This window comes from Ambystoma mexicanum, chromosome 6p, assembly GCF_040938575.1.
Source record: "Ambystoma mexicanum isolate Mex_15411 chromosome 6p, UKY_AmexF1_1, whole genome shotgun sequence".
NCBI classification, from domain to species: Eukaryota; Metazoa; Chordata; class Amphibia; order Caudata; family Ambystomatidae; genus Ambystoma; species Ambystoma mexicanum.
Genome location: NC_090935.1, coordinates 1,304,632,921 through 1,304,659,211, shown reverse-complemented (window position 1 = coordinate 1,304,659,211; position 26,291 = coordinate 1,304,632,921). Strand labels below are relative to the sequence as shown.

Below are 26,291 nucleotides of genomic sequence, written 5' to 3'. Positions count from 1 at the left end.
TTAGCGATTTACCTCCGGCAGCAGTATGATCCGGTGGGCATAGAGGTGGGAGGGGAGTGCCATCTTGTATCCCTGTATGCAGACGATATGCTGTTATACCTGAAACATCCGGAAGAGAATTTGCAGTATATCTTGGAGGTATTGGAGAGGTACGCCTGGCTGTCCGGCATAGCGGTCAACCCTCAGAAATCCGCACTATTCCCGCTAGGCAGTTATGTGGGGATACCGGTGGAGAGGTTGCCAGTGCTGGAGATCCCGTGGGCGACGAGCTCCTTCCGGTACCTGGGCATTGACGTGTATCACACGACCGAGGAAGAACACAGGCACAATACTGAGCTAGCTGTGGGAAAGATTGAGAGGTGCATGAGGTTCTGGGAAAGATTTCCTTTAGCGATGATGGGTCGTGGAGCTATGCTTAAAATGGTGGTGCTGCCCAGGCTCCTGCACTTCTTTAATAACATCCCTTATATGATACCTAGGAAGTTTTTTGCTAGGTTACATAGTGTATGTAGGAATTTCCTATGGCACGGCACGCGCAACAGGGTCGCATTGTGGAAATTGCAGAACTCTTATGAGAAAGGTGGCGCGAAGCTGCCGAATTTTGAGGCCTATTATATGGCGGCGCAACTGCAGTATGTGGCCAGGTGGCTCTCGGATGAAGAGACCTCCGAACACAGGCTGCTAGGGAGAGACTGTTCCCCCTTCTATCTGCGGGAGGTGATCTGGGTGACCGGTTCATGGATGAGAGAGCGTCCTAAGATGCTAGCCCTAGGCAGGAACATATGGCGGCGCGCCTGTCGGATGATGGGTGACCCCTTGCCGTGTATGCCGCAGTTACCTCTGGTCGCCCTGGCGAAGGAAGACGGGCAGCTGAGAGCTATTATCCGGACATACTGGGAGTCAGTGGGGTTGGTCACTATGGGCGACATCTGGCAGGATGGGACCCTGATGGAGTTCGATGAACTGGAGGCAGGGTCGGGGCTACACAGGGGTCAATATGTAACATATCATAGGGTGGTCCGGGAGGTCCGGAGCACGTGGCCCGAAACTACTTTGGCCGATGAACCGGATGCCACGCTGGAAATAATGTATGACGCATCAGAGGGCGGGCACGAGGTCTCTAGGTTGTACGAGATGTTGATGACAAAGGTTGGGAAGGATTTGGGGCACCTGAGACTGGAATGGGAAGCGGAGATGGGGGCCTCGATGTGGGAGCGCGCCCTGGGGTACCACAAAAAGGTATCGAGGAGCGCCAGGTTTAAGCAGATACAGCTCTATATTACGCACAGGGCATATATGACCCCCCTTAGAATTTCCAAATTTCTGGATAGTGGGCGCCAGGCGTGCCCCAAGTGTAACGAAGAGAATGCGGACATGATACACATGTTCTGGGCGTGCCCAGTGATTGCAACCTACTGGGGTGAAGTGGCGCGGAGGCTGGCAGGGAGGGGTATCACACTTAAGGTGGATTCAGCTTGGGCCTTTCTGCTGGGAGGGTATCCCAGGGCGCGTAAGCTTCGACATGTTGAGAAACTTAAAGATCTGGCCTATGTGCTTGCCAAACGTAGGATAGCCATGGGGTGGAAGAAATGTCATAAGCCGCGAGTGGAGGTCTGGTGGCGAGATCTCCAAAAATGGGCTGATGCCGAAACGACAGTGTGGCAGGATGGCAGTATGGCAGGGGAAGAGGAAGAAATAGGCTCTCTCACGGCATGGAAGTTATTGTTAGCTGAGCTGTTTGGTGCGGGGCCGGCCTCGGCTGGACTTGAGAGCGATGAGGCCCCACTGCATGGAACGGACACTGATGGCGGACACTCTACAGGCTCATAGGGGGGAGGGATGGGGATTTCAGTGCCTTATTTTTTGTTTGTTTGGTTTGTTGTTTGAGGTGTTTTATTTATGTTTCGTTGTAATGTTGTTTGGTTGAGATAAAATAAAAAATATTTTTTTTTAAAAAAAAGGATGCCGGAAGTGGTTGCACAAAAGGTAGAAAAGGAAATCAAACTGGGGAGGGTGGCTGGCCCTTTTTCCTCCCCTCCAATGGTTAATTTTGTAGTATCACCATTGGGGTTGGTCCCAAAGAAATAGGAGGGGCAGTTCCGCTTAATTCCGCATCTCTTTCCCTGAAGGGGAATCTGTAAATGATGGCAGAGCCGAAGAGCTATGCAGGGTGCACTATTCATCATTTGAGGATGAAGTAGAGTTGATTTGGTCGGCTGGGAGAGGCGCTCTTATGGGGAAGGTCGACATAGTCTTCCTTCTGGTTATTACCAATCCACAAGGAGGGTTACCATTTGCTGGGTTTTAAGGTGAAAGATGAGTACTACTATGACAAATGCTTGCTAATGGGCTGTGCTATTTCTTGTGCAGACTTTGAAAAATTGAGCAGCTTTTTGGAATTTGCATTGAAGCAAAAGGTTCAAGGGGGCGGGGTCCTGCACTACCTCAATGATTTCTTGTTTATCGGGAAAGAAGGGACGGGGGAGTGCCGGTTGCTCATGAGCTAATTCCAGGGATTGATGGCAGAAATGGGGTCCCACTAGCAAGGGGTAAGACAGTTGGCCCGGTCACGACACTGACATTCCTGGGGATCAAAATTGACTCAGTCACAGGGCGGTGTAGGCTGCCTGGGGATAAAGTGCTGACATTGAAGGAAACAATCAAAGTTTTGAGGGGCAGGAGCAAGGCTACATTGAGGGAGCTTCAATCATTGGCGGGTAACCACAATTTTGCGGGTAAAGTCATCCCAGCAGGTAAGGTGTTCGCTAGGAGTATTGAGCTCAAAACGGTGGGTTTACAGCATGCATCACAACATGTCAGACTAAGGTCTGAAGTAAAGTATGACCTCAAGATGTGGGATGGATTTTTGGATATGTTTAATGGTATGTTGCTATGGAGGGAGGAGTGGGGCAGCAGCGATAGGCTCTAACTATTCACTGACTCCTCAGGTTCTCATGGTTTCAGGGCCATTTTGGGGAGCAATTGGTGTGGTCCGGCTTGGCCGCAGCATGGCATCATGAGGGGATTACTGGGGACATCACTCTGCTAGAGCTATGCTCCATCGTGGTGGCATTTAAATTGTGGAGCAAGCAATTGAACAAAAAGGTGTTGCTCTGGCCAGACAACTTGGCAGTGGTCCAGATCATCAATCAGGGGACTTCTAGCAATTCAAGGGTTTTGAAGCTGCTTAGAGAGCTCACAAAGTGCTTGCTGGCATTGAACACCAAAGTTAGGGCACAGCATATTCCAGGGGTGAAAAAAGGGGCCCCTGACTCTCTCGCTTGTTTACAGTGGGAGAAGTTTTGGAGGAACTGTCCAGAACTAAGCAAGATGATGACCCCATTCAAGGCTCAGTGGTGGGGCATGATTGGGGGGGGATCTGAGTTCCTTAATGCATACGGCTCTAGCACCTGGCACAGCGCAAAGATGCAAGGTGTGCTGGGATCGGTTCTTGGCCTTCCAAAACGAGGTTTTAACAAAAGGGCAGAGGGGTTTGCCAGTACGGGCCTTTGTTGGATGGTGTTGGGCGTCTGGGAAAACCAGATCTTGGATGGCTTATCATTTAGCAGCAATAGCCCATTATTGCAAGATGGGGGGGCAAAGCAGACCCCACGAAAGAGCATTACATGTGATGGCAATGAGAGGTTGGGCCAAGCAGGCTGAGAGGAAGCCAGATGCAAGGCAGCCCATTGATGTTGTTAAATTACATAGTCTGATTGAATGTTTAAAGGGGGTTTGCCATAACGAGTTGTTCACGGCATCCTTCACATTAGCTTTCTTTGGGGCATTCAGAGTGAGCAAGCTGGTGCCTGAAAATAGGGATGGCAGGGGCTCTGGGTTTTTAAGGCTGGGAGACGTTCAATTAACAGAGGCTGGTTAAGCATTTTTCTAAGAAGGTCGAAGACTGATCAGAAGGGGAAAGGGAAGACAGTTACACTCCTTAGCACGCAAGAGAGCAGAGTGTGCCCGGTGGCAGGCTTGGCTGCTTATCTCAGGCAGAGGCTGCCTATGGGTGAGGAGTATCCCCTTCTCTTTCACAGTGATGGGTCGGCCTTGAGCCGTTTCCAATTCAGGAGGGTCATGGACATGGCACTAGAGAAGATGGGGGTGGCAGAAGGGGGTTTTGGGACTCATTCCATTAGGTAAGGGCAGCCACATCAGCGGCAGAGATGGGCCTGGGTTCAGAGGCAATCAAGCAAATAGGAGGATGGAGGTCTGGGTGTTTCAGGAGATACATCAGGCATGATAAAAGTAGCGTTAACAGCTGCCTCTCGTCTCCTTCCTACTAGCAGCAACACAGAGGAGGAGGCGGTCCGTCTGGATAGTAAGGCATTCCTTTGTGTCAAGGCTCATGGCGAGCTGGACGGCAGAGCAAGAGGAGCTGACCGCTGGCGAGTACCGGATATGGTGGCATGGGGTGCCCGAGATGAGATGGGCTCAGCTGCATGGCCACGTCCACAGATTGCTGGGTAAGCAGCAAAAACCGGAAGTCTTCATCATACACCTTGGGGGCAATGATTTAATGATTTGACGAGCCTGGGGGGGGGCTGATTAGGGAGATGTTTTCTTTGCAGGAGTTGTTCTCACAGCTGGGTGAAACCGAGATCTTGTGGTCAGAAATCATTCCAAGGCAGGAATGGAGGGGCGCTGAGAGTCACTCAGCGGTGGAGAAGTCAAGAAGGAAATTGAATTGTGCAATGGCAAAATTCTGCAAGGGCAGAGGTTTTCCCCAGATCAGGCACGGCTTGATCAATTTGAAATCCCCAGAGTATTACTTGAAAGATGGAGTGCATTTGTCTACAGCTGGGATGGATCTGTTTTTATTGGAATGTTTGCACAAAGCTCCTGGAATTATGAAGCAGGAAAGGGGGGAGCCGCGGTAACCCACCTTTGGCGTGGCTGTGTTTTGGCGACCAGTGACCAGAGACAGACTCCGAATGAGCCATGGGAAAGCCGGAAGGGTCTTCGCTCTTCTCGGGACCAGCGCCTCTTGGGAGCCTAAGCGGTGGGGGCGTCTGGTGGTAGCAATGGGGGCTCAGTTCCCTCCTAATAAACGGCACTCTTCCAGCCCAGGAACACCTGCAGGGGCAGGCAGGGCTCAGACACGAAGGGTTGGGGGGAGTTGTGCCTACTGTGGACTTTGTTGGGAAAAGGGGGAAGCATGTTTTGGACACGGAGCAGTCGCTGCACCTTCGGAACTATTTTCACAGAATTGTTTGCAGTGTTTTTTATGTTGTGAAAATAAATCTGCGGCCTTTTTATGCCAAAAAGAAGACCTGTCTCATTCTGCACCTTACTTGGTGGGAGAGGAAAGTGGCAGAGTGGAATGAGCAATTATGATGTATGTTGGCATAAAAAATTGACAAATGCCCAGGTTATGCTCATCTTCCCGCAACTTCAGTTTGAAAGCGAACAAAATCTGAAACACGCGATTTCCTGAGAAAACCTGAAATGCATAAGAAATCCCTTATGCAGAGCCGCCCCTGCGCTCAAGCATTGTCACCAGGCCCATGCCAGGACCACTATGCGTTTCTGTTATTACAAGTAACTGTTTCGAAAAGAAGCCCATTTCAGAAATCTCAGCGCTGCACACAAACTCGCGGCGGGCCATTGCGCCCGCCCCATCTACTCCATACCTTTGCTCCTTACAGTCGCAGGTGTCACCGGTCCAATAGCACAAATGAGCCTGCATTGAAAACGAGGAAGAGGGACCTGCTAAGCATGTATTGTTGACAGACACAGATTTTGATAAACCATCATAACACGACGATGGAGACTACTGTACTGAGATTTATGCCGCTGAGGATCAAGAGCAAAGTGGGCGCGCAGGGAAAATGGTGGGATGGGTAGGGGGAGATGTGGAGAGATAGGGGGACACTCATACAGCTTGTTGGCTATGTGTAGAAAGCAGCTCCGGCAACTTTTGAAAAGGTAACTCATCCCATCTCTCTAGATGTGTACAGTGCATGGCAAGCAAGACGGTGTACAATCGAGTGAACCATCGATCGATGCACAACACACTTTGCCAAGCTGCCCAGGTGAAGTCAAACCTAGCACGCATACTACTGTTTGGAGGAATCTGCCACTACATGCAACAGCACTGCAGAGAGCTCCATTTATGATGCGGTTCGTCACACTACACACAACTGAAGACCCTGGCTTTCCAGCCACACCCTGCAGATATAACGGCTCCACCCTGTACAGTGAGGCCACACACAGGCACCAGTGGGATCGCTTTCCCCCTGTGCATGACCACTGAACAACATACAAATCTCTCCCAAGTACGAAAGAATATGAATTTCTGGAGCTTTGCAGGAATTTCAAAGTGAAGGGTACGCAACTCCTAGACATACTTACAAAGTTGATGGCACTCGTGGGTGGTTTTAAATAAAGGTTCTGTCCTCTGCCTGCATCAATGCCTTATAGAAGCAGCGCGCCAAGGATATGCGGCGCGGTGGCCGACAAACCAATCTAAAATCCCCGTCCCTTGGGGCAGGAGCCTGCAAGGGTACAAGTGCGACATTTGCACTTATAAATCAAATTAGTTGGTGAAGGCAGGAACCCATTCAGAGCCATAGTGGTGCACCTGCCACCCCGCGATACCTGCGCTATGCACCTCGAACAGCGTTAGCCGCTGGTACCTGCTTTAATTTGTTGACCTGCATGCGCAGCCATATTACATTTAAATTACAAAATCCCATTCCCGTCGGGTACCCTCTTATCTCCACCCCGTCCCTGCAGGGACCGCTGCATTTCACCCGTGTTAGCAAGACCTTTGTTAACCATTACTTGACCGAACAATTTACAACCATAGAGAAGTAAGCAAATGAGGGCATCCATGCACCGCTGCGGGGGAGGCGCCGGCCGGCCATTAGAGGTGGCCCGGCGAGGACAACGCAAAATATGTTCGACCCCATCAGCCCAGCATACTTTTACCAAAACCAATGCTACTCGTAGTCCTGCTTTAAAACGGTCCTCTTTCTTGGAGTCCTTCCCCCGCTGGTGCCCGGGCAGCCCCATCCTTCTCACCTCTTTGTGTTCAGTGACCTACACGGGGCAAAAGTCAGCAGTGCACCTTTGGTAACTCTATGTAGATTCCAGGCACTTTCACGCTGCAGCTGCAAAGCATCAGAGTGGAAGAGGCAGCACAGGTTGTTCCTTGGTTTGCACTTTGAATACCATCTAAACATGGACAGGTTTACAAGATTGTTTACAAGAACAATTCCTCAAAACCTGTGAAGATAACACGTTGATTCCGTTCTATTTGTACATTGATGCTGTATGTACACAGTGTTATACAATAAAATGATGTAAAATGAAAAAACATTTGTATTCTAATCCAACAAGTGTTATTGCACAATGGAGAGAACGAAAAAAGCTCAAAACGCACATCACCTCCCAAATAATGTTGATTGGCTAAAAATGCATGCAATAGCCACAGACAGTTTGTGCTTTCAGGAGTCAATGAAGCTCATGCAGGGGTGTATTTGTTGCTTTTGATGTGAGCGGACCCCGGGAGAGGAGAGGCGTCATCCATGCATTCAGCTTGACTACATACAGAGCAATAGGGTTCAGGGCTGGTAAACGAAAGCAAGTGTGCACATAAACAACATAAAGGAGACCTCCAACCCCCAGTGGCGTGGTTTGGGCGGGAATGGCTGGGAATGGGCAGAGATTGACACTGGTTAAGCATGAAGATGGGCGTTGACTGGGTCGACACATAACCAAACAGCATCTAGAGTCTGTGTCCATCTTCCTATGCCATTTCTGCTCTGAAATACTCATTCCCATGACAATAGTTACATCTTAGAATGGACACCTATAGCGCCACATATTAGCCAAAGCAGAAAATACAAGGCAGGTGCACCACCACCTGTCTGAGGTCGTTCCACACACCCAAGCGCCAACTACAAATTGACACAGTAGAAGTCTGCCCCAAGTGGGCCAGGGCTAGCCTGGGTTCAGCTCTGGCAGTCTCTAAATATTACCCTTGAGCCAGAGCTCTGCCAAGGCTCCCCGAACTGACCTTCCTCACAAAATGTCTTTACAAATGAGTGGCAACACTGCTCTTTGCCATTAGATGTCACCTTCAGTAATGTTTAGAATCACAACATCCGTTAAAGAAATGTGAAATTAGGTACTTCTCAAACAGGAAAAAGGAAATTATAAGAGAATACATTGATTTTTTGCCACACACTGTATTACAGTATTATCATAAGAATGCCTTTTAATTAGTTTGATTTCTTTCAGAAGAACTGTTGAATTGCATGTTGTACTGACCTCTTTTGATTTGATGTTCTGTTTCATATTTGAATGTATTTATTTTGGTAAATGTTTTTATAGACATTAACCATATTTAAATATTTATTTATTTTTCCATTTGTTACATGCCCAGAACCCGGGATATCACGGCGTGGTTACAGACATCTAAGTCATAAATTTGAGCAGCGTACAGAAATCATTTATAATCCGCAGATCATACAAAGCACTAATAAACAACATTTACAGGTTAAACAGATGAGGGTTACACTAGTACAGGTTCAAACATAGTACTAGTATTGGTTACACAACCATGTTTTCAGCTGCTTTCTAAAGCTGGGGAAGGAAGTCTCTTTTTTGATGTTGATGCGGAGGGAGTTCCAGTGTTTAGGGGCTAGGACATGGAAGCTACTGCCCCCTACTCTGATATTGTTGTAGCAGGGTGGCACTAAATATTGATTGTCATTAGATCTCAGTGTTCTGATGTTTTCTTTTTTCTCCAGCATTGGATCTTTCATGGATTCACATGCTTAGAATATTACCCGTCATCAGTCTGGGAACCCTCGGCATATTTATTAAAACGTTTTCCATTGGAAAAAACTCGACACTTCTGTGTCCTATCTACGTCGTTTTGGGCCGCTTACGCATGACCCAATAGAACGTATTGTATAAATAGCCCCGCCCGTGCAGCTCCCTTCAGATTTTCAACCGTCTCCAAAGTAGTCGGGATAACCTTGTGTTTCTACTCTACAAGGTTGAATTTTTTCTTTCCCAATGTCTGGGCAGGCGTTGTTCCGCCCGTGTCCCACGAGCGGAATGAAGAAAGTCTCCGAAGGAGATGGGCACATGGATTGCCTTTGTCTTCACCCGCATCATTCTGCGGACAGCTGTGAGATTTGTAAGGGATTCTCACAGAAGACGCTGAGAGACCGTGATAGGCGTCTAGTGACGTGGTTGAACAAAGGGGCCTATCCTTCATCGTTGGTAGGTTCTGTACACAGTCTGTCATCGAGGCCTAAGTCCCCGGTAGTTCATCGCCGCTCTGCATCTGCAAAGCCTCCGGCGAAGAAGCCACGTCCTATGGAAAAGCGTTCCTCGTTGGGAAAGCATCCGGCGAAAGACTCCTCTTGATCAGCAAAGCATGGTCGTGTGGACCAGGACTGCCAACAAGGGAAATCTTCCTCTTTGTCAAAAAAGGACAAGAAAGACCCTTTGAAGAGCTCCTCCTCAGGGGACCATCACAGGTCTTCCTCGAGTAGAGATTCGACGAATCACATGTCCAGCTTCAAAAAGGCAGGATCGCCTAAAGAGCCTGCGTCACAGCTACCACCGCCGTCAACAGGAGTCCCGTCGTCAACGGCTTTGCTACCACCTGCACAGTCGTTACCTGCAGTAGCCTCGTCGACCCCGGCAGTGACGATTGAAGTGGCTCCAAAACTTACATCGTCGATGGTGGATCCTCCAGAGGTTTGGCAACCGGCAGTGTACGATACAGTTCTGCCAGATAGCCTATTCCAGCAAGAATCGGCGTTCTCAGTATCGTCTATGGAGGAAGACTGTGAACAGATTGTTTGTCCAGCTGATCTTGGCTTACAGGGCATTGGCTCGTCGACTGTCTCAGGGATACAAAATGCCCCCTCTACATCGTCTCTGCTAAATCCGCAGTCGGTGTTATCTTTACAAGTGTTGACCACGCTGCAGTCTCTCTTGAGCCAATTAGACGCAAGGTTACCCCCCCATAGTTACACCTCCAGGAATACCAGTGATACCTGTCGGCGACGCACCAGGTCCTGCTCCATGGTCAACGTCACCGACCCGTTTGCCGGTCTCCTGTCCGGTTAGCGAGGAACCTGCCCGCTCACACCCAGAAGAAGGTGAATTGCAAGATTCTGAGTCACATCAAGGGCCTAGAGACTCCTTCTCGGACATTTCATCGTCCCCTTCGAGGGATCCTACATGGGAATCGGAGGCAGAAGTGGAAGCTCCTAGAAGCCCAGCACAGCTGTCAACTCCAGATGACATCGGCTCCTTTCACGCTATGATGGGGAAAGCCTGTATCGAATTTGGTCTGACCCCAGAGGAAGAGAAGAAGGAATGCTTCTTATTTGACCATATGGGGAAGAGGAGAAAGTCAGTCTTCTCGGTTCCAATTCTGGACCAAGTTTGGCAGGAAGGCTTGCGAACCATGCACCATCCATTTTCGGAACCTGCAATCAAGGGCAGGTTGGAAAAGAAATTCAAAGCTCCGGATTCTACTCCTAAATGTTTGACCGCACAGCCCTCCCCGGAATCAGTAGTGTCGGCAGCAGCTGGCTGAAAAGCCAGATCGCAACACAAGTGTACAACACCTCCGGACAGTGAAGCTAGAAGGCAGGATGCCTTTGGTAAGAAGGTCTTGTCAGTGGGAGCGACGACGCTCAAGGCGGGTAACTCGTTAGCTATCATGGCAAGATACAACCGTGAAATGTGGCATCGCTTGGCCCCCATCTGGGAGCACCTGCTTGAAGAGCACAGTGGTGTTAAGAAGACAAACCTGGCTAAAATGTACAAACCTTAGGCCGAAGGTCCAATATAAGGTTCTCGATATGCCATGTGAAGGTGAGCAGTTATTCGGGGAGAAAGTGGACGAAGCCCTTAAAGACATGAAGGAAGATCAGAAACTGCAAGGTCGCTGGGAGCCTTACAAAGTGGCCGAGCATTTCAGCCTTTCGCCCCTTCCGCGGAGCATCAGGGAATTCCCGGTTCGTGGCATCCAGGGATCGGAGTTTCAATAGATCATCATACTCCTCCCAAGGTTACAGGCGAGCTGTCCAAGCGACACGAAGAAGCCGAGATTTCCAGGTTTCTAGGAGAAGAGGACAGTCTTCGTCCACCAAAAGTAAGCAATCAAAGTCCCAGCAATGACGATGTTCAGGATGTCCTGGGAGGCAGAGTGTCCCGTCGCGTCGACGAGTGGGAAAGAATAACATCAGACCGTTGGGTGTTGTACACGGTAAAACTAGGGCACTCTTTGCAGTTCAAGAACATGCCATCCCACATTCCACCTGTGTACTCGGCACAACCCCATATTCACATATTAAAACAGGAGGTTGTGCTTCTGCTGCAAAAAGGGGCTATAGAATTTGTTCCGGTGGCCGAGAGAGGTCTAGGAGTTTACTCCCGTTACTTCGTGGTCAAAAAACCCAACGGCAAATAGCGACCCATTCTGGACCTTCGAGCTCTCAACAAGACTCTGCAACGCCTGAAGTTCAAAATGCTTACACTTCAGGTGGTCATCCGGTCTATACAGCCGGGAGATTTTCAGGCATCGTTAGACCTACAAGACGCATATTTCCACATACCCATGCAACGACGACACAAAGAATTTCGGAGGTGGGTCAGAGTCATTACCAATTCAAAGTTATTCTATTCAGCCTGAAATCGTCTCCCAGGACGTTCACGAAATGCTTGGCTCCAGTGGCAGCATGGCTACGAAGAAATAGTCATCACGTCTACCCTTACCTGGACGACTGACTGGTAAGGGGCTCGTCGCCGGCAGTGGCGCAAGCAAGCCTAGAGGCCACCATGCAACTGCTGCAGTGGTTAGGCTTTGCAATCAACTTTGAAAACTCTTTTTTTGTCTCCCTCAAGGAGCTTGGTATTTTTGGGCGCGGAGTTCCAAACTCAATCAGGGCTAGTGAAGCCGTCCTTGGGGAGAGTTCCAAAATTCAAGCAAAAAGCAAAGGAGTGGAAAAATGGCACCAGAGTGTCAGTCAGAAAATGTATGTCGCTGCTTGGAGCCATGGCGTCATGTATTCCGCTAGTGAACAACTGTCGTCTCTTCATGAGACCGAAACAGGAATTTCTGGCAGACCGATGGTCTCAAAGTCGTGGATTGTGGTCCGACAAGTTGAGTATCAGCAGCAAGCTTCTAGAGGCGCTTTAGTGGTGGCAAAACTCTCAGACAATCTGACGAGAGGGATGCCTCTGCTGGAACTGGATTTTCAGTTGACAGTGTTAACGGATGCGTCTCAGACAGGATGGGCAGCCCATCTGGGATCCCTAAAGGTTCAAAGCCAATGGTCCCCAGGAGAGTCGACCCTTCACATCAATGTGCTGGTGTTAAGAGTGGTACGTTGGGCTCTGAAATCATTTTTATCGCACATATGGGGATCAGTCGTAAGAATATTAACGGACAATAGAACAACAATGTTCTACCTCAGGAAGCAAGGGGGAACTCATTTCAGAACGCTCTCGAGCGAAGCTCAGGAAATATGGCATTGGGCCCTCAAACAGGAAATGAGCATAGTGGCTTACCATCTGCGAGGGGTGAACAATGTACAAGCAGACTCTCAGCAGAGAGATGAATCAACTACATGAGTTTGAGTTGACTATCAACAACTGTTGAACATCTTCAAGAAGTGGGGTCATACTTCTCTGGATCTTTTTGCAACCCGAGAGAACAAGAAGTGCAGGCATTTCGCCAGCAGATGGCCACAACCCGGCTCGCTGGGGGAGGCATTCTCCTTCCCGTGGACGGACAGGTTCGCGTATGCGTTCCCTCCGTTTCTGCTCATTCGACAGACCCTCCAGTGGGTTCACAAATATCCATGTCGTGTGATTCTAATTGCTCCTCGAGGCAGTCGTGGTTTTCGGACCTGCTCCAGCTATCGGTGACGGAGCCAGTGAGGTTCCAGAAGACTCCGGACCTTCTATCCCAAGACAAGGGAGCACGACCCGGGCTCCGTCAGCCTGACAGCTATGCTCCTGACTTCTCGGAGTTTGGGGCCCTGAACATTTCTTCAGATTGCCTCCGAATTTTAGAGGCAGCGTGAGCTCCGTCCACAAATACTTCATATGCATGTAGGTGGAAAAGATTCTGTGTGGTGTAGGGATCAACCGGGGTGGACCCCCTAAACATTGCATTAGAACAAGTTCTGCCATATTTGCTACACTTAGCGAAAAGAGGGTTCTCTAAAAGGCATTCATGTCCATTCAGCGATCGACTGGTCAAGCATTTCCTGAGAGGGTTATTTCGGACCTTTCCTCCAGCCAAAAAGTTCTCTCCTAATTAGAGTCTCAACCTGGTGCTGTCAGGGCTAATGAAGGCTCCTTTTGAGCCTATGTCGTCATCCCTAAAATGTTTGTCGTGGAAAATGGCCTTTTTGGTGGCTATTACTTCAGCAAGAAGACCGTCGGAGCTGCAAGCACTAGTGATTGATCTCCCATTCTTCCGTTTCTTCAAGGACAAGGTGATATTGGCAACTAACCCCATTTTATACCAAAAGTTCCAACTACATTCCACAAGCATTCTTCGATTGTGCTGCGAACATTCTTCGCAGCAGCCTCTTCTTTCACAGAAAAAGCTCTCCATACATTGGACGTCAAAAGAGCATTGAAGTTTTTTCTGAGACGTACTTAGGATTTTAGGCGTATGAGACAACTGTTTGTGGTTAATGGGCCCTCTGTAAAGGGAAAACCAAACTCCAAACAAGGACTAGCCCGCTGGGTGTCATCAACTATTGCCTTCTGCCACTCTAAAGCAGGGAAGCCTCTGGAAAGACATCCAAAGGCTCACTCAACAAGATCCACCTCGTCATCGGCGGCATTGTGATCCGGAATCCCGCTGGTGGACGTCTGTCAGGCGGCATCCTGGTTGGTGCCGCATACCTTTACTCGGCATTACTGCCTAGAGCAACAGCATGCAGCAGATGTGCATATGGGGCGGGCAGTCCTGCGACACCTGTTTCAGTAAGGTAAGCACCACAGAGGGGTGTATCCTCCTGTCAATGTACCATGATTGGGGTTTCTATTGCTAACTTCATGTGCTGTTCTTGTAGTATTGGTTTGCATTGCACACCTCCAGATTAGGAGTACTGCTATATAATCTATTCTAAGCATGTGAATCCATGAAAGATCCAATGCTGGAGAAGGGAGTAGTTTCTTACCTGTAACTCCATTTCTCCAGCGTTGGTATCTTTCATGGATTCACATGCGCCCGCGGCCTCCCCTGAATGCAAACTTGATATACCCCTACTACTTTGGGGGTTAAAATCTGAAGGGAGCCGTGGGGGCAGGGCTATTTATACCATATGTCCTATTGGGTCATGCGTAAGCCGACCAAAACGACGTAGATAGGACACAGAAGTGTCGAGTTTGTTCCAATGGAAAACGTTTCATAAATATACAGAGGGTTCCCAGCCTGACGACGGGGAATATTCTAAGCACGTGAATCCATGAAAGATACCAACGCTGGAGAAATGGAGTTACAGGTAAGAAACTACTCCCTTCTGTAACGCGTTGTTAAGATAGATTGGGGCTTTTTTGCCAAGACATTTATGTGCGCTGCAAAGAGTTTTAAAGATAATTCTGGCTTTGATGGGTAGCCGGTGGGCATCCTTCCTGATCTTGGAGATGAGATTGCACTTTCTTATCCCTAATGCTGCTCTTAAAGCTTTATTTTGCATAAGTCGCAGTTTGCTGATGTTTGTATTGGAGATCCCTAGTAGTAACACGTTGCAATAGTCCAACTTGGATAATACCAACGCTCTAGCCAGGGAGAGGCAATTGGATGGAGTCAGGAATTGTCGACTTAGTGCGATATGTTTGGATGTGTAAGCCGTGGATGATGAAAACGTACTAATATATTTGGTCATAGTGAGCTTAGCGTCTAGGTATACGCCTAATGTTTTTACTTGCTAGAGAACTGGGATCAGAGTACCGTCAATGTTAATAGAGGTGTAGGCTGAAGGAAGGGCAGCTATTTTAGTTGGTGATCCCACGATAGCTATTCAGCGCCATCCAGTTTTGGATGATGGCGTATATTTTGTTAATGGTCAAAGTGTCCTGGTCATAGTTCCCTGTGATGGGTATGAGGATCTGGGTGTCATCTGCAAAGTAGGTGTAGGTGACACCCATATCGTCTAGAGTAGAGAAGAGGAACTTTGTGTGGGCATTCTAGAGTGTTGGGGAGAGGCATGAACCCTGGGGTACTCCTATGGTTACTGGTATGGGATCAGCAGCTTCTTTGCCTATGGCCACTCTAGAGGTACGTTTGGCAAGGCAAGATTTCACCCAGATGGTGGCATCATTAGAGAAGTTGAAATCATTGGCTAGTGATATGCACAGTTTATCGTGATCCACGAGGTCAAATGCTGCAGAGAGGTCTAACAGCAAGAGAATACAGAGTTTCCCTGAATCTCTGATGGTGTCCATCTGGATTTTGAGATCCAGGAGGGCCTTTTCCGTGCTACGATTTGGTACTGTGGAGGTCCAGTGTTGGTTTTTTTAGAAGTTGGGTGACCAAGGATTCTTTAATGCTAGCTGGGACTGTATAAGTGTTGAAGGAGGAATTGACAAAGTTGGTAATGGCGGGGGTGAGAGTGGATGCACATGCTTTCAGTAGTTTAGCTGGGACGCTATCTCCTTTACAGTTGGAGGCTTTTGACTTAGAGATAGTGCCGAGCACCAGTTCTTGGGTGACCGGGGCAAAATGGAATAGGGGTTTAGGATTTTCACTGGGGGTGGGACGGGGGTTAGTGTTTGAGACGTTTTTATCTGCTAATAAGTCTTTTGGTAGATATTTTGTTTTGAAGCAGAGCAATTTTAGTGGAGAGTGCGTCTTGAATGGTGGTGCACCATTCTTTGCTGGAATTGGCAGGGGTTCGTGATTGGAATGGGGTTTTCTAATTCTCTAAGACTCGAGAATAGAGAAGAGTCCTTTGGAATCTGATGAGGCATTGCTGATACGTGTGTTGTATGTTTTAGCTTTATGGGAAATGATGGCTGTTATATAGATTTTGTTGGCGTCCTTGAAGGCTTTAGCGGAGTCAGGGGTGGGATGTTTCATATGGGCATGTTAGGGAAACTAGTTCTTCGTCAAACCGGAAATGGTTCTTTTTGCCGGTACGACGCGTTTTGGTTGAAATAGGCACTACTTCGTCAATAGTAAGGGTGAGGCATTTATGGTAGTAGTCTGCAATGATTACAATGATACTTGGGTCATTGCTGGCGATTAAGTTAGTTTCAAGAGTCTTGTTGAAGATAGGGGCGAAGTTCTCTACTGTGAGCTTACGAGGATTTCTTGTTTCGAAGGTGTCCAATATTTTAGTCTTGGGAGGACGGGGTTTATCACTCATGAAGATGAACTTTATGCAGAAATAGTCTGTCCAGCCGAGGGGGGTAATTGAATCTATGGTTAGTCTGGTGTTAAGTGACAGGATCCAGTCCGGATTCTGCCCTTGATATGTGTGGGAGCATTCACCAGTTGGGTAAAGTTCATGTTTTTGAGTGCTGAAAGTAGGATTGCAGCTTTGTGTGCTTGGTCATCGTTGTAACCTAGATTCAGGTCTCCAAGTATAATGCATTTCCTGTTGGGTTTGATGAGAGGTGTGAGAAGTAGTGGGATATCTGTTTCAGGGTGACTATTGGAACTGGGTGTTCTATATATAACTACAATATTGATCATGGTTTGCTCATTCATGGCGAGTTTAACTAGCAGAAGTTCGTAACCTGAGATATCTTCAATGGGGCTTCACCTGAGTTGCAAATTGCTCCTAGCTATGATGGCTACACCACCTCCTTTGGTGTGAGTTCTATCAGTTCTGAAAATATTGTAGTCTGGCGGTATAGCCAGAGCTAGTGGAGGTTCCGAGTCTTGGTGAAGCCATGATTTTGTGATTATCAGTAGGTCCAGATTTTGTTCAGTGATTAGGTCGTAAATTTCGATAGTATGAGCTTCTAGTGACCGGGCATTGATGAGGGCACTTTTGACGTTAGAAGGTGGCTTAGGTTTAAACTGCAGCAGAAATCCTGGGCGTCAGAGGCTGAGGGGCCGTTGGGGGTTCTGTTAGGGGTCAAGGCGGTGGGTGGCTTATGTTTATTTGTCCAGGGGACATTGGCTTTGGATGTTTTAGGTGTCCTGAAAGAGGGGGTGTGGTGATCATGGAGTAGTTTAGTGAGTGATCTTAGGCGAAGTGTCCTATTGTTGCCGTTAATGGGGTTGGTTTTGATATCTGCTGAAATCTTAGGTGTGAGCGAATGGTCTTCTGTATGATTCAAGGATACAACCTCTCGAGTGGGGATCCTGGTGGTACGGCTAAGACTGTGTGCATAGTCTGAACTAGTTGGAAATGGTGATGTAGGTGGAAGGAAGGGTGTCGGCAGGGTATAGGATAGTGTCTAGGGCATGCCAGTCTTGAAAGACCATTTCTGAATACCAGTAGGTGATTGCCTGTGCAAGGATAAATCTTTTAAACCACAATTGTTGCCCATTCATTGCACATATGTAAACTTGATTGACTGTCAAGTCACTCCTTTAGTTACACAGGTCACTCAACTTTGAAAGCTTGATTAGCTACTTGGGATTTGCGACTGTGTGAGACCCTTTTTAGGCTCCGCCCTCAAATATTGCATTGCAGCGCTTTAGAACACCGCTCAATTTCTTATCCCACGTAAAGAACTGGTCTGCCTATTTTCTTACTGTTAAACATCTCATGAACCATAAGACTATTTGGTACACAAGGTCCTGCTTGGCCCCACTGCAGGAAAGATCGAAGTTATCAGTTATGTTTATAAGGAAAAGATTTCGGAACAGGATGTTTATCTGACTGTAAATATTGTCATTGCTCCAAGCATTAGTACCATTGCCATGAAGGAATTCTTATATTTGCTTCTTAGCTCTCGTCTTTGACAGTATGGCGTTTTCTTTAGATTCAATTTGTAGTCTTGTTGGAGCTTAGTATAGTCTGTATGTAGTCCTGAAACATGTGCCTCACTTTTACATTATAATACACATTTATGCATACACTGGAAATATTCTCCAAGTGTTAGCAGTTATTCTATTTGATCCCTTAATTGAATTAAGAATGTTGTCATCTCATTATATTTGTAGAAAGATTCATTGCTTTTTCTGGAGGAAAATCTTTGAAGCAGCATAGATCAGTATTTCCTTGATTTCTGGTTCCTGTGCCTCCATTTTCTATATTTTAATCCATTCATTTTGTTTATGAAAGGTTTCACAACTGTGTGATTGACCATGTGTATTTCCTTGTATTAGCTACAAAAACTTCCCACGGCTAGACTTCCAGTTGTTCGACCGGCCACAGGAGCTCACAGTTTCTTTCAATGGGCATGCGCCTGTCAGTCGCACTACAAACAGCCCTGCCTTCATCGCCAAGAGGACCAAGCAGGTCAGACTTTTGTTCTAGTGTTGTAATGAAAATGTGTTTAAGCTTTTTTCTGCATAATTATAGTCAAGTTTGTTTTCTTTTCAAGAAACAACTGTGTTTTGTCCATTTTGTCATGAAGGTATACAAAGAGAATCTTTGTTAAACAAAAACGGCGCTCACTTCCTAAAGTAACCTTTTAGCCAAGTCAGAGTGAAGAAAGTCTGATCTCGCCTATACTTTAAAAAAAAATGGGCCCTATACTCATTTTCAAACCATCTCTATAACAGGAAGTACACATGGATTGGACTGTGTAATAATATTAGCTTGGGCACCGATTTAACCCTTTAAGTGCCATGGGTTTTCCCCCACAATGCCAAAGCCTTTTTGTGTGATTTCGGTATATCGCAATTCAACCTTGTAACATTTTTGTTACATGATATTGCGGCCAAAATTGGCCCCCTTTTTCCCCACATATAGGCCGTCGTAACGCCACCCAGCAATCCTAGTTTGCTGTAGGGGGGTGAGAGAAAATGACCAAAAATTATTTTGATATGGTTATCAACAGTTTAGTGAGAGGTAGGCGATTTTGGCTTTTTTTTCCAATAGGACGGAATGGAAGAAAAGGGTAGGAAAGCTGAATGGGAGGACAGAAAGGCATACATTTCTGAAAAGTAGACCAAATTCCAAGTTTAGGAAAGGTGATTTGCGCATTTCAGGCAACAACTATGTATGGAAAAATTCCATAGTTTGGGGAAAAAGCAGGAAAACTACAGAAAAAAGGGTATGTGGTGCACATGGTTGGCCTAGTACGGCAATGGCTTTTATGAATTTTGAGAAAAACAATGCTCCGCTACATTCCCCCGACTCTTGCAGTTAGGAAATCACACATTTTTTGTAATGTTTCACAAAACAAGCATTACCACAAGCCAAAAACAGAGCCATGGTAGACAGGAGTTTTTGCTTACGGTCTGAACAGACGTACTTAGCATGTGTAAATAAGGAAAACAAATGTGGTGAGGAAGGGCAAGCATACTTTTTTTGAAAGGGCAGAGGCAGACCTTTTGAAGGGTGCGTGACTTGTGCAGGTTACAAAAGTGTATAGTGCGTAAAGCAGCGACTAAATGTAGGTCACATTCGGGAAATGAAAGGGTTGTGTGACAAAGGACAGCAGCAAATGGGTCGAAACGTTATGAAAACCATGATGAAAACAGTACCTCACATATGTAGGTGTACCTACCTGGGCGCAAAGGGAAAAGGCTAAACCACTGGTAACCCCCAACGGGTTTGGGGAGACAGTCTACAAATTTGGGCCTAGGGTGTCGAAGCCACCAAAGAAAACCGGGAAACCCATACATTTCTGAGAAGAAGACACCTGTGGGAATCCACAGATGTCTGACGTGCGCAAATCTCCCCAGAATTTATTACCCACAAGCCCGCCAAAGACCCACATGGGAGACGGGTACCCAAGGCCAGGGACATTACCACCAACTTTGCTGGAGCTCTGGCTGCCCTGCCTTACAGTTCCTCCCTCCGGGAATGGATGGGGAATGTCCTGGCCCTCCCTGGAACCAACGCTGGGCATGGAGACTTTCAACCCAAATGGTAGTCAGCCACCCAAGGCCAGGGATATCGCCCCCTAACGCCCTGGAGCTCTGGCTGGCTTGCGTTATAGCTTCTCCCTCGGGGAAAGGTCGGGGACCCTTCCGGAGCTCCCTGAAACCGTTGCTGGGCTTCAGGACGGTGAAACCACATGGGAGACAGCCGCCCAAGGCCAGGGACATCAGCCCCGACCATCCTGGAGCACGGGCTGGGCTGCTATAGAGAATTTCTCTTAGGGGGAGGGAAGTGGCCCCTGCCGGGGCTCCCGGGAGCTGCCGCTGTGCTTGGGGACGGTACACCCACATGGAAAATGGATGTCCAAGGCTGGGGACATCACCTCCAACCGTCCTGGAGTTCTTGCTGGCCTGTGTTACAGCTTTTCCCCACCAGGGAGTCACGGCAGTGTGCCAATACCTCCCCGAAGGGAAAAGCTGTAATGGAGCCCAGCCAGAACTCCAGAACTCCAGGATGGTTCGAGGTGATGTCCCCGGCCTTCGACATACATTTACCATGTGGGTGTACCATTCCCAATCACACCGGCAGCCCCAGGGAACCCCCAGCAGGGTCCCCTTCCCTCCCCCAGGGTAAATTCTGTATCGCAGCCCAGCCTGTGCTCCAGAATTGTTGGATGTGATATTCCTGGCCGGCTGACTCCCGGTGTGGGTTGAACGTCCCCAAGCCCAGCGGTGGGTCCCGGGAGGCCCGGGACATTCCCCGTCCTTTCCCAGATGGAGAAGCTGTAACGTAGGCCAGGCAGAATACCAGGATGGTTGGAGATCAGGTATCTGGCCTTGGGCACCCGTCTTCCATGTGGGTTCACCATCCCCAAGTGCAGCGGCAGTCCCAGGGAGCCCCGGCAGGATCCCCATTCCTCCTCGGAGGTGACATCTGTAACATAGCACAGCCAGAGGGGCAGCCTGGGTTTGCAGAAGGTCAACCCACATGGGAGACATCCGCTCCCAGGGAAACACCAATTTTCTGCCATGTGGGGCACTTTGTGGCCTGCCCCTGCAATTGTGTCCAAGCCCATCAAAAATATCTCCCCAGACGGCCCATTCCCACCCACACCACCAACAATCCAGCCCCAGTCTGACCCACCCCACTGACAGTGGGCCCTAACAGTACAATAATAAAAAACAGTACTCGCATTACGCTGCAGCTGCTCGCATAGAAAAAGCTGTAAACGAAACAGAAAACATTTGTTACCTATGGTCACCCCAGCAAAAACAAATCTTCACTAATACTCTCCGATCATGGCCCCACTTTCAAGCCATCCCTCGTGGTCTACTGAACCTTACCCCCGGTGAAAAGACATTTGCCCCTTCCTAGGGGCAGAAATCTACCCCCAGGGAGTGCCACAAGGGGTGCCCCCCCCTTCCTTTTGGGTTGGGGGAGAGGGCCACCCCCTTTAAATGGGGAAAAAAATACCTGGTGGCTAGTGGCCCCCACCCTACATCTTATTTCGTGTTCAATTTTTTTTTTTCTTCCTTAACCCCTTCCCTGGGGGCAGATGATCACCCTTCTGCCCCCAGGTGTCTCTTTAGGTGTGGCCCCATTCTTTGGGGCCTCGGGGGGGGGGGGGGGGTATTCCGCTTACCTAGTAAGCAGCCCCCCGCTTCACAAACAGATCCTGGTGGTCTAGTGCCATTGTTGGCCGTGGATCAAGCGCTCTGCGCCCGACCGCGACCAGCAATGCTTAAAAAAAAAAAAAGCATCGTTGGAAAGGGGAGAGAGAACAACGAAAGGGAGAAATAAAGAGGATATGAGTGGCTGAGGGTGTTCCAGGAAGACTGCTATAAAAGGGTACAGGGAAGAAAAAAGGGGAAGGAAAAGAGAAGTGGGAGGGGGGGCCTAGGGTAATTGGGACATGAAGGTCAGCCAGACTGGAGATAATGGCTTATCAAGATAGCCCCTTGACCATATGTGTCAAAAGTTGCCCCAATATCACAATAAAATACTAAAGTATATTTTTCAGTGGGTCCAGGAGACTGCAGGTCAGTGTTTCCATGTGTGGCCCGAAGAAGGCGACAGGACATCGATGAGCCCGGAAGGGACTGGTCAACCTCCCTTTGTAGTAGGGAGGGGAAGGTAAAAGTAGGTCTGGATCAGGCCACAAAAGGGGGACGGGGCCAGGGCCCAGTGCAAACCAGAGGCCACCGTTCCAAAAGGAGAAAGTGGACGCATATTATGTACCGTGGCAGACAATGGACTGGGACAACCTAATATGCAGCCTGCCCTCCCTTGTGGCAGGGGCCAGCAAATAGATACAGGCTCTCGAGAAAAGCACTGTTGGGGTGACGCTGGCAATAAGGGATATGAAAAGTTTATTTGAGACCATAATAGGAGAACAAGGGGACAAAATATGGCAACAGATGAGGTACAAAGGGGTGAAATTAAGCCCTAACGCACACAATGGAGCTCCGTTCAACAACTGTTGAGCGCACGTGTGGGAGGTCCAGAGAAGCATGTAACTAGATAGCTATGACTTGGGAATAGTAATGGCACATAAGACGAAGCCTGTCGAGGACCCTGCATGTAAAACGGGTGCAGGATCTCTGGATGCAGGAAACAAGAAGGTGCTGGGATGAGTGCATAGGTTGTTTTACCACATACTTGTCAAGGGATTGCCGACAGACGTCCAAGCATCGTTGGACAAGATTGTGGGAATATAAGTGAAGGGATGGCCAGAGCTACAGGCAACGATAGTACACTACTGTAAAAGGAAGCAGGAGAGCGAAGGTGTCAAACTGGCACGGTATACAATGGAGGGGGCAATGCTCGTACCTGCCGCAGTGGCACCTGCCCAACAGGGAGGGTTTCCCGTGGGAATGCACCACAGCAGGGGGATTATGTGCTTCTGCAGTATATGACATAGTGGAGAGCCCCACAGCAGGGAAATTACATGCAGGGGGGGGGGGGTTCTTTCAAATGGGGAGCAGGTACCCACAACGAGGAAGCAGCAGATGATATTGGGGAGCAGGATACAGGGTTTTCGGACCATGCTTTTTGTGTGGGGATATGGAGTATTTCGCACACACATGCCCCTTCGGTCAACAAGCTCAGGCACAAGCAATCCAGATGGCACAGCAGCAAGGGTTTGCCACAGCAGTAGTGGCCCCTCATCTTCCAGCTGCAGCAGGGACAGATGCCTCAGCCACAGAGGCTGCATCAGACCCGAGGGGCGGGAGGGCGATGGATGGTGGATTGGCACCTCCAAATGTGCTGCAAACACCAGCACTAGCAGCAGGAAGTGCAGTGATGTTAGTATAGAGCGTGATACCCCACTACACTGGGGTCCGCGTTGTTGAAGGAAATCCATTCCCTTTCCCACCGAGTAATCCACAACAATTGGGAGGCCTGCAGAAAGCTAGTTTGTCCTGTCCTAGCAGTAACTGATGGCCCCGAAGAAGATCCCGAGGTAGCAGTGAAAATAGGACCAATAGAATTCTCCTTCCTCGTAGATACAGGAGCCACCAAATCTTGTATAAAGGAGGGGGATTCCCGTCATCAAATAAGGTGATGGACCCGTAGGGCTTCTCTGGGGCGGTGTTGGCAGTTTCTTTAATGAAAAACGTAACACAAAAAATAAGGATGCAGCACATCGTAGCACCACTTTTGTATTCCGACGACACCCCTATCAACATACTAGGGAGAGACTTGCTCGGCAAACTGAATGCCACAATATCATTCACAGAAAAGGGGATGGTGTGCCCATGCCAGGCATCTATTACACATGAGTGGCTGCACTCTTTTTATCAGCACATGTTCGGAGCACTCTATGAAGCCAACGCATGTACCCTAGCATGTTCTTGTATGGGGTTGATATACTACCGGGATGGGACCTGGGAATACGAGAGGTGGTCTGCTGATTGCTGTCAGAATTCTTGTTCAGACCACAGTGCCGGAAGGAAGATATAAAAGGCACCACACTAGTGGTACAGCTTGCAAAGACGTGTTGATCCTATGCGGGACTGACTATTACAACATGGAGTAGCGTACAGTGTTATGCATTGACCCAACACTGACAGTAACAGGAATAACGGATGAACAACCTTCTCAGATGGGGAGGAAGAGAGAGATATGCTATTATAGCTACGAATAACCTGCCCAGTAAAAGTAGCAGAAGAACTGGTACCGATACTCACCTAACTTGCTAAAGAAGGCGAAGCAGGCACACAGATGAAGATCACAAAGGGTTTTGATTTAAAGTAGGTCTGCAGGCTCATCAGGTTAGTTACCAGTACGTTGTATTGTAGTTACATCAAGGTACATTAGGATGTCTCAAAGGTACATTAGGATGTCACACATCACCCATGCTCTCTTCAACCGCCTAGATGTAGAACCTTTACAGATAACATTCTCTCACTCATACCACAACATTCTCATTGCATTCTCTCTTACATCAGAAGGTCCATGCATCCATCTCAAGCACATTACAACAGGTTCCAGAGAAACTATGGACAAAAGGGCCCCATGATGTAGGGGTATTAAAAGGAGTAGAGGCAGTAAAGATAAAGTTAAAGCAAGCGGCGCTGCTTCTCCGAGCAAAACAATACCCATTGTACAGAGAAGCAGAAGAAAGAATGTATTCGACTCTAAATGCATTATGGCATCATACAGACATCTACATCACCATGCAACACGGCAATATACCCGATAAAGAAATCAAAGGGTGGGTTGTGAAGATTTGTACATGATTTACGCACTCTTAACAATGTAATTGAAGCAGTTTTTCCTCTGGGAGAATGCCTTCTTTTCCATCCCACTTCACCCAGATTCTAGATATTTGACAGTGTTACGTAAACACAATCCCCCCCTGGGGCAACCTTGTGTGTTCAAATCGGGTTCCCAGGTACGTACCTGGGAACCCGATTTGAACACACAAGGTTGCCCCAGGGGGGATTGTGAATCACCTACTGTCATGACCCTCAACCCTGGCCCTCACTGGCAAGTCAGCCTTCCAGTTAGGCCCAGGTCAAAGGCCTTAAAACCTCATCCAAGACTCTTTGAGTCAGTCCTGGCGCCTTTGGCGCCAGGCTCATAACCATCATGAAGACCAACATTAGAATGGGACTATTTACTTGGAACTATTTAACTTGTGGGGGGGAGCTTGACGGGGGTTCAGCCAACATGGAGGCACACACATAGCTCAGTTACAAGGAACTGAGCTATGCGGTCTAGTCTTTTGGGTGTGGCAGGCCTGGGACTACTTTCCCTGGACTACTTTGGGTTGGCAGGCCTGGGACTATTTTACCTGGCCTACTTTACCTGAGACTATTTAAACCACACCCAAACAGCAGAACATGCTTTGTGTTGTTCTGCTGTGGGCAGCGTAACGCTCACAATGTCCAGTTCTTTATGCCAGGTTACCTGAAACCAAGGACCTGCAGAGAGAGAAAGAACACTACGAAACTGTAACGCTCACCTGAACTCTGCGGGAACCTTCTGGAACTCCAACTGACTTCTACCTTCCTGAGAGCTAGACATGGAATTTCTGTGAAGAAAATAACAATTTTCCCTTCCTTAGTTTTCTTTTTAAATAGGAGGAACAGACTTGTAACTATAGGACCAGTAAAAGCTCACCTTGGTATTTAATTTGTTGAGCTCTCCATCCTGTTCAATGAAGATGGGACACAGGAGAATGTTTCTTTTTTCTTTTATAATGGGAAGAGGCTAAATAGGCTCTGTGATGGAGAGCAATTATCACTGGGAAGAGGAATGATCAAAATGAAGGTTAGCCCTTTCCTAATTTGACCTAAAAGGGGGCAATATGCTGTGGTGAGATGCGTGTGTAAAAATACTGACAAAAGAACAGTGAAGAATTCTTTGTCTCTGCATGACAACAACAAAATACCTTTCCATACCTAAAAGGAAAGAAGCAAGACATTATTATTCGAACTAAGTGGAACATAAGAACTGCATATAAACACTGTAAAGCAGCAAACCTACAGAGTCGCAGCAGGCCTGGATTCCCACAGTGGGCTTGCACCAGTGAAGTAACTTGGTCGCTGCTCGCCCCCCACATCTACGTGCCCGTGCCACGAGGAGCAGGACGGAGAATCCACCTTTTACAATATTAAGGTGAGGAGAAGGCCCAAGGGGGAAGAAGGAGTTGAGGCCAAGGGAGGTGGGAAAACATGAAGACAAACTGGTATTGAATTCAGCTCTCCTATATTTCAGACCCATCTTCAACCAGAGGCCTTACCAAGGGACCGGGAGAGGGTTCGAGAGTGCAAATCATCCAACCAGGGCTGGGTGGTGTCCCCGTGGATACCAGGTGAGCGT

The 26,291-nt window shown here is 48.2% G+C and overlaps 1 protein-coding gene across 4 annotated transcripts in view; it reads left to right on the top strand.

Moving 5' to 3' along the window:
• The window catches only part of DENND4C (DENN domain containing 4C), a 2,555,958-nt gene that overhangs the window by 1,577,332 nt on the left and 952,335 nt on the right, over positions 1-26,291 (top strand). For all 4 annotated transcript variants that reach the window (XM_069625964.1, XM_069625963.1, XM_069625962.1 and 1 more), the window contains exon 16: positions 18,296-18,428. In XM_069625964.1, the coding sequence (XP_069482065.1) occupies positions 18,296-18,428 (133 nt within the window). The remainder of the gene's footprint in view (positions 1-18,295; positions 18,429-26,291) is intronic.